General features: G+C 41.2%; 1 protein-coding gene across 1 annotated transcript; it reads right to left on the bottom strand.

Moving 5' to 3' along the window:
• Positions 1–2,046: 2,046 nt before the first annotated feature.
• LOC145953494 (2-hydroxy-palmitic acid dioxygenase mpo1) lies at positions 2,047–2,442 on the bottom strand. The gene has a single exon (XM_083067461.1). It carries the CDS (start codon positions 2,440–2,442, stop codon positions 2,047–2,049), a length of 396 nt encoding a protein of 131 aa, XP_082923587.1.
• Positions 2,443–9,311: the final 6,869 nt, after the last annotated feature.

Genomic DNA, 9,311 nt, shown 5'->3' with positions numbered 1-9,311 from the left:
AATTGAAGTATCCGTGTTTCATAAGCCATCTTATAAAGTGGTGAATGTGATACATATGATTCAAGCTTAGTGGATGAAATGAAGAAATTTTCAAACATCTTAATTTTTCCTTTTAATATAATTGGGGACTCACTACTCCTAATAGAATAAGGCTTGTTGTTGTTCATCTTATTGCATCTAAATTAGGCTTTTGGATATATTCTTCTTCCATATAGTTGCACTCTCTTACGCATGATAATTAAACTTGTACAAGTAAGTATTTGTTTAATTCCAAAATTTGTTTTGACTTAGTAGGTGTTTGGTTCAGCGTTCTATACACACATCGTAACAAATTTTCACGTCCAAATCTTATATGTAACACATCGTAACAAATTTTCACGTCCAAATCTTATATTTACATAGAAGTTATGAGGAGTTACTTCTACTTTGTTTGAAGAATCACGTCACAAAATTCAAACCAAACACACACTGAGTATGGATATGGATTCAGATAGAGACTTTCTCTGACTTGAAAAATCAACTCAGATTCATGTTCGGATATTTAACTCCTCATTCTGTCCGGTACTTGTATGCATATAAAAATTAAAGCTAAGATTTTCATTTTATAAATATTAAAAATATAAATTAATTATTATAATAGTTAAATAATTGAAATTATAATAATAATTAAATAATAAATTTAAAATTATACTTTTAATTAAAAATATAATTTAATTCTTAACATTCTTAAATTCTTTTTTGTAAGTTATTTTTATTTATTATTTTTATACATTATTTATATTTAATATAATTATTAACTTAAAATTTAATTTATTTAAAATATATAAGTAAATTAAAATTATAAAAATGTGAAAATGAGAAGAAAACCTACTTTCTGTTGTCATTCTTAGTTTTTCGGCATGGTTTGAAAATTTAGTTTTTTTTTTCCTTTAAAAAAAAAAAAGAAGAAAAGAAAACTAGAACCAAACTTGTAATCTTAGGTAGTGTTGGCTTAACTTGATTTTATTTCCGTTTCACCTTTTTGTTCTAAACTTGCTTTTGGTAGATTTTATTACATAAATGGCATCAAATTTAATATTTTGATAAGCTTTATATTCTAATAACCAAACTACTTCAATTAAATTTTAAAATTTAAAATAGTCTAATGTATTGCCCCACAGCCACGTTTTCATACTTCGTACTAAATATAATAATATTTTAATGTTAATAATTGATTCTTATATAAAAATCATTGTTACAGCACTTGAATTCAACAAGAATTATCAATAAAGATGCTCTTGGGAAAACAATTTTTGTCAAACACACTTTTTATTCTTTTTAAAAAATTAAATAACTTAATTTTTATTAGAAAAAAAAAGAAAAAAAATCTAAAAAATTGGATAAAAGATTTTTCTTAACATAAGGTTGGGTTCTCTTTTCTCTCTACCACTCCCTTTTCTGCATGCTCTATCCTACCCTCTCTCTCTTTATTCGCTGTCTCCAATCTCATCTCATTATCTCCCTACGTTTTCTTGGACCATCTCTTTCTATTTATTTTATTTTATTTTATGCTTTATAATAACTTTTAAAAAAAAGCCAAAAAAAAAAATCCATTGGCTAATATACATTTCCATCCCCATCTCAAAACACTGTAGGCTGATATAATTTCCATTTCCATAAGCAACTTGCTTTGTGGTCAACTACTATATAAAAAAAGACAAATACAGAAGAAAAAAAATTAGATTGCTTTTCCAATACGTTTTCATTTATTTATAAACCAAGTATTTCTTAATAAAGAATTAAAAACTAATTCCTCTAAAATATATTAAGATTCTTTTAAGAGGTTGACTTCTTCTTACTTGTATTTCTTTATATACATTAATCATAGTTGAAAAACAAACACAACTCCCATAGTCAAAATATTAATTCCAAAAAATAAAAACATATACACATTTGCTTTAATTCATATAAATAAAACACAACAAAGAGTTTGGTGTTGAAAAGTTTAAATAATATGTACATAATCTTGGATCTAAACTATATTATTATCGATATAATTATGAGATATCAATAAAATACAAGAATGTTAACCTCGTTTACCTTCCAAGCTAGAGACAACCCAAGTTGGCTTGCAACAAAGCTACTAGCGACCCAACAAAGTGCACAAAGCAAAGCAGCCAAGGAACCAGCTTTGAGGTCGAAACAGACATAGAAAACTGAGTATACCAAAGCAACAAGAAACCCAACATTCCAAACCAAGATCACATGGCTCCCCCAAAGGGAAAACTCCAAATTTGGAAGGTTGAAGAAGGGAGGGACGAAGTAGAGAATAAGAAGGGCTGAGAAAAAAATTGGCCAAACGAACAAAACATGGATTGCTATGTTAACTGGGTTGCTGTGGTAAGCTCCATAGAAAGCAAATTGCTTTTCAAGATCAAACAATCCAATCCTTCCTAATCCCATCTACAACTTCAAGGCAAAATATTCAAGAAAAAAAGGGAGACAAAGAAATTGTTTTTTTCTTTCTAGAATTGAGGAATGAAAAGAAGAAGTTTCATGCATAAAATGAAAGAAGTTTATTTTGATGGGCAAAGATTATGAGCACGAGGAGATAGAAGTTGGAATATATTATGAATGAAATGTAAAACTAAAATATGGAAACTGGCTATCCCCTATTGAGCAGAACCATTGGTTCACTGTCCAGGCTGTCCCCTTCGATGTGGACATAAATTTGACAAACAACCAAACTTAGATGAAGTTAATTAATAGCCTAAACCAAAACAAAAGATGGAATTAAAAGTTGAATAGTACAATTTACTTTTATGAGTTAAATATATTTTTAATGCTTACTAATGACTTGGATTCCCCTCATGACTCCTTAATTAAGGAAATAAGTTTAATTTTTAGTTTGGACATGAAATTATAATTAGAGGTATTTTTTACTTTTATAAAGATTGACTTGATAAAATGGAATATAAAACACCAATACATCTATAAAATAAATATCGTATTGATGTGTTTGACACGTTTTTGACACAATATTTATCAGACATGTTTTGACATGTATCCTGTACCGGTAAGACCATTCGGACACTTGGTTCGGCCATTCGGCCGCCTCATGACCAACGCCTGTTCAGCACCTAAAACGGCCGAATCAGGTTGCCGATTGCCATTCGGCCACTAGGAGATCCATAAGACTTAGACTTACCCTAATAAGAGGAAGAAATTAACTCATAATCAGGGATTAAGGACTAACCACATCAACAAGACAATTAGAGGCGTATTACCTAATCTGGTAATTCTGTTGCAGGGCCCATGGGAATCCGGGCCCATAAATGTCAGTATAAATAGCGCGTGTCACGAGGTAAAGTCACTGTTCATTAATTACTCTAGATATTCGTGCTTGTCCTGACTTGAGCGTCGGAGTGCCTTTTGCAGGTACCTGACCCCTCCTCATATCGGATCGGAGCGCTCGTTCGGCCATCCCCAGACTACGAGAAGATTACTGGTGTACCCCTCAGACAGGTACATTTGGCGCCCACCGTGGGGCCGAACGAAGATAGTTGGAAGACTAATCGAGCTAAGACATGCCGATAACTAGGAGAACAAACACTCAGGATTACCAACAGGAGGAAGAACATGTGGAAGTGGTAGATGAAACCGATCTCTCCGAAACCGTTCGCCTGTTGAAACAAGAGATGGCAGTAATGAAACAACAAAGAGATAACGACGCAAAGGAGCTTTCGGCCCTAAGAGCTGAGAACGAGGCATTGAAAAACCCAGATCCGTCGTGGAAGCCTACTCAAACAACCAACATGCAGACGCAAGGATCTTATCATTCCCATGAAATTCACACTTCGGCACCACACACTTCGGTCCAACCCCCCGTTGGCCGTCCTTCAGACTTGTCAACCCGTGGGACGCATCGCCACCCCTTCACCCCTACAATTATGCAACTCCCATTGATGGATAACTGGAAATCTTTACCGATTGATAAATATGATGGTACCACAGATCCGGATGAACATCTCGATGTTTTCTTGACGCAGGTGACGTTAAGCACAACGGATGATACGGCATTATGTCGGATTTTTCCCACATCGCTCAAAGGCAGGGCCTTAAGCTGGTTTGCACGGCTACCTCCCAACTCCATCGATTCCTTCAGCACTTTGTCATCCCAGTTCACCGTCCAGTTTGCAACAAGTCGTCCGCACAGCTTGACGTCTTTGTCGCTGGTCGGCCTTAGGCAGGATAAAAAAGAGTCGCTTAGAACTTTCATGGATCGGTTCAATAAGGCTGCCTTAGAAATTCGAGACCTTAACCCAGCCGTAGCGCTAAAACCCGGACCATTTGTCAATAGCATCTGCAAAAAACCTCCTTCGGATATGAATGACTTACGAAGGAGAGCTGACAAGTACATGCAGATGGAAGAGCTGGCTGAGTTCCGTAATCAGGCCCGAGCCGAAACAGGAAACAAACCCGAGAAGCAGGCAGAGCAACCATACAGGGGGCGAGGCAAAGAGATAACTTTGCGGGACCGACATGCGCGAGGTCCGAAGTATTCTCATTACACTCCCCTCAACGCAAGTCGAGCCGCAGTGCTCGAACAAGCTTTAGCATCAGAAGTCTTGGCGACCCCCAAGCGAGCCTCCACTCCTCCCCGTGCTGACATTAACAAATCTTGCAAATATCACCGCAATCGCGGACATTCTACTGAAGAATGCGCGACATTGAGGGATAAAATTGAAGATTTGATTAAGCAAGGGCAACTCAACAATTTTATTGATCGGCCACACACGACTCGGCATCAGCCTACATATCAAGCTCGGCAGCACGACAGGCATGAACATTCAGATAGGCGCCGCCGTGAGCGTAGTCGTTCAAGGGATCGAAAGGAAGAACCTCATACCACGCACCGGCGGGTAATCAACACGATCGCTGGAGGCTTCGCCGGGGGCGGATCGACCTCATCGGCTCAGAAGAGACACCTGCGAGCCGTCAGATCGGTTAACATTGTTGAGCAGCGATCCACTCGGTGGCTACCCACTATTACGTTCACTGATGAGGACTTTCAAGGCATCGATCCAATTCAAGATGATCCTATGGTCATCAGTGTTGAAATACGTAATTGTATTGTGAGAAAAACGCTCATAGATCAAGGTAGTTCGGCCGATATTTTATATTGGAACACGTTCAAGCAGCTTGGCATCTCTGAAGAAGAGTTGACACCATACACCGAACCATTGGTTGGCTTTGCAGGTGAAAGAGTCAACACCAAGGGATTTATCAAACTCTCTACCCGTTTTTGTGTTGATGAGAAACAGCACAGAGACATCCAGGTGAAGTATATCGTGGTCCATGCCAACACATCTTACAACATTTTGCTAGGACGGCCATCATTGAATACCTTGGGGGCAATAGTGTCAACACCTCATTTGGCTATGAAGTTCCCATCGGATAAAGGAAACATTCTAACAATACATGCCGATCAGAAGGCAGCTCGGGAATGTTACTATGCGAGCTTACGTGTGCAACCTATTCAAGAGAAACAAGCAAAACCAAGCAGAGTCCATGCGGTCACTCCCTCCTCGGATTTGGCTTCGCAATACGACCTTGACCCCAGGATGAACGGGGACAGGGCCGAACCGATAGAAGAAAAGGTCCCGATACAAATCCGATCACAGTCGTCCCAAATCACCTACATCGGGGTCGGTCTGTCGGATGATGAAAAGCAAGAACTGAGCAAGGTAATTGTGTCAAACAAAGATATGTTTGCATGGACACCGTCAGACATGCCAGGTATCGACCCAAACTTTATGTGTCATAGGTTGTCTATCTGCCCGACGGCAAAACCAATTGCTCAACGGAAGAGAAAGATGGGAACAGAGAGAAAAATTGCCGTTGAATCGGAAGTGGCTAAGCTCTTGCAAGCACGCTTCATTCGGGAAATCCACTATACCACTTGGCTAGCAAATGTCGTTATGGTCAAGAAACCCAATGGCAGGTGGCGAATGTGTACAGACTACACCAATCTCAACAAGGCTTGTCCTAAGGATGCCTACCCACTACCCAACATCGACCGGCTGGTTGATGGAGCGGCAGGGCATCGGTTGTTGACTTTCTTGGATGCTTACTCGGGCTATAATCAAATTCGCATGCACCCGCATGATGAAGATAAAACAGCTTTTATCACCGACTCGGCGAATTACTGCTATCGCGTAATGTCGTTCGGTCTAAAGAATGCAGGGGCGACATACCAACGACTTATGGACAAAGTTTTCAAGAATCAGATCGGCAAAAACCTCGAAGTTTATGTCGATGATATGGTCGTCAAGTCGGACGACCTTCGCACTCACAAAAATGACCTTGCCGAAGTATTCACACAACTCCGAAAGCATAATATGCGGCTGAATCCTGAAAAATGTATCTTTGGTATAGCTGGAGGAAAGTTTCTCGGATTCATGTTATCTGCCAGAGGTATTGAAGCCAATCCTGATAAGTGTCAGTCGGTGATTGGCATGCGAAGCCCACAGAATATCAAAGAAGTCCAAGTGTTGTCCGGGCGTCTCACCTCTCTTTCTCGGTTCCTCCCTTGTCTCGCAGAGACAGCAAAACCTATCATTGGATTATTGAAGAAAGTCAAGAAGTTTGTCTGGACGACAGAGTGTGAAGAGTCTTTTACCTCCCTCAAACAACGCCTCGGCACACCTCCAGTTCTCTCAAAGCCCGATCCAAAACTAGATATGATAGTGTATTTGTGCGTCTCTAACGAGGCAATCAGCGCGGTCCTAGTACAAGAAACAGATTCCCAAAAACCAATTTATTTTGTGAGCCGAATGCTACAAGATGCCGAAAGAAGGTACCAGCTACTCGAGAAAATGGCATTTAGCTTGGTCCACACAGCACGACGCCTTCGGCAGTATTTTCACAGCCACAAGGTTATCGTCCGAACCGATTATCCAATTGCCAAAGTTCTACGCAAACCCGAGTTAGCAGGACGAATGATGGCTTGGTCCGTGGAATTGTCTGAATTCGACATAGCGTTTGAACCAAGAGGACCAATCAAATCCCAGTGCTTGGTGAATTTCGTTAATGAGTTACAACCGATGGGTCATTTCGAAAACGATCAGTGGATACTTCGGGTCGACGGGTCATCTAACAGCCAAGGTAGTGGAGCTGGAATAATTCTTGAAGGACCAACAGGCATGGCACTAGAGCAATCTCTCCGTTTCGCTTTCAAAGCCTCAAACAATCAAGCCGAATACGAGGCGTTATTGGCGGGATTGAGGTTGGCTCGAGAGGTTGGAGTTCGGAATTTGCTATGTTGGACTGATTCAAAGGTTGTCTCGGAACAGGTCAACGAGAATTTTCAGGTTAAGGACGCCCAGCTATTGAAGTATTTTCATGCTTTTCAAAACATGTGCCAACATTTCGACCAAGTAGCAGTGAAGCACACTCCCCGTGAAAACAATGACAGAGCAGATCAATTAGCTAGACTGGCGACAAGCCATCGGAAACCGGGACAGCTTCGAACCACCCTCCACTTGGAACTCTCAACTCCAAGTACTGAGATAGCAGAATGCTTCGCACTCTCGGAGCAATCGGCAACATGGATGACCGACATACTACGGTTCATCACCGATGGTGTCCAACCGACATGCCCTTCGGCAGCCAGAAAGTTAAGAGCTCAAGCTGCGAGATATTCTGTTATAGGAGGGCAACTCTTTCGAAGGGGCTTCTCGTCTCCTTTACTCAAGTGTTTAAATGATGAAGAGGCCAATTATGTGCTGCGGGAAGTGCATGAGGGAATCTGCGGTTCTCACTCAGGAGGAAGAACATTGGCAACGAAAGTTCTTCGGGCCGGCTATTATTGGCCGACACTCAAATCCGATTGCATGGAATTCGTCAAGAAATGCATCCAGTGCCAAAAGCACGGCAATTTGATACATGCATCGGCCGAGCAACTACACAGCATCGCTTCCCCATGGCCGTTCGCCATATGGGGCATGGATATATTAGGACCATTTCCAATCGCTAGAGGCCAATGCAAGTTTCTGCTTGTCGCGGTAGATTATTTTACCAAGTGGATTGAGGCTGAACCTCTCGCAACAATCACGGCAAACAACGTGCAGAAGTTCCTTTGGAAAAGCGTCGTCACACGGTTCGGCATTCCTTATGCCATTATCACTGACAATGGACTTCAATTCGTAGATCAAAAATTCAACAAGTTTCTTCAAGACTTGGGGATCAGACATAGATTCACGTCGGTTGAGCATCCACAGTCGAACGGCCAGGCCGAGGCAGCTAACAAAGTTATCTTATCGGAACTAAAGAAGCGCTTGGGAACAGCCAAGGGTACATGGGCCGAAGAGCTTCCAGAAATTTTGTGGGCGTATCACTGGACCCCTCAATCCACAACGAAAGAAACACCCTTCCGATTAACCTATGGTACCGACGCAATGATTCCCGTCGAAGTCGGCGAACCCTCCTTCCGCCGAACACACTTCAGTGAAAACTCCAACGCAACATCCTTACAGGCGGAGCTCGACTTAGTGGACGAAGTGCGTACTCAAGCTCAGATAGTAGCAGAAGCATGCAAGCAGCGAATGTCTCGAAGATTCAATTCCAATCTCACCAAGAGAAGCTTCAAGGAGGGAGACCTAGTCTGGAGAGTTCTTGGACCAGCACGACGTAATCCGCAAGAAGGCAAGTTGGCACCTAATTGGGACGGCCCGTTTCGGGTTCGGCACAACCTCCATAATGGCGCATACAAACTGGAAGAGCTTTCAGGCAAGGTCATCCCAAGGACATGGAACGCATCGCACTTGAAGACATACTATAGTTAGTGATAGTCTTTGTAACATCACAGCAATGTAATCAAAACGTGTACTCTTTTCCTTGATCGGTCTTTTCTCCCCTTGTAAAAAAGTGAAAAGGGGTTTTGGCCGACAAGGTTTTTAATGAGGCACGCATCAGTGAAATACAATCCATTTCATGATCATTCTTACTATCCTACTTTGTTAAAAATCGTTAAAGGTTTCCCTCCCGAGTTAGTCAACTCGGCCAAGGACGCACCTTCGAAAAATCGTTAAAGGTTTCCCTCCCGAGTTAGTCAACTCGGCCAAGGACGCACCTTCGAAAAATAGTTAAAGGTTTCCCTCCCGAGTTAGTCAGCTCGGCCAAGGACGCACCTTCAAAAAATAGTTAAAGTTTTCCCTCCCGAGTTAGTCAACTCGGCCAAGGACGCACCTTCAAAAAATAGTTAAAGGTTTCCCTCTCGAGTTAGTCAACTCGGCCAAGGACGTACCTTCAAAACATAGTTAAAGGTTTCC

This window comes from Cajanus cajan, chromosome 11 (genome assembly GCF_000230855.2).
Source record: "Cajanus cajan strain Asha chromosome 11, NIPB_CcT2T_4, whole genome shotgun sequence".
NCBI classification, from domain to species: domain Eukaryota; kingdom Viridiplantae; phylum Streptophyta; class Magnoliopsida; order Fabales; family Fabaceae; genus Cajanus; species Cajanus cajan.
Note: the sequence above shows the minus strand (reverse complement) of the source record. Positions and strands in the feature narration are given on the sequence as shown.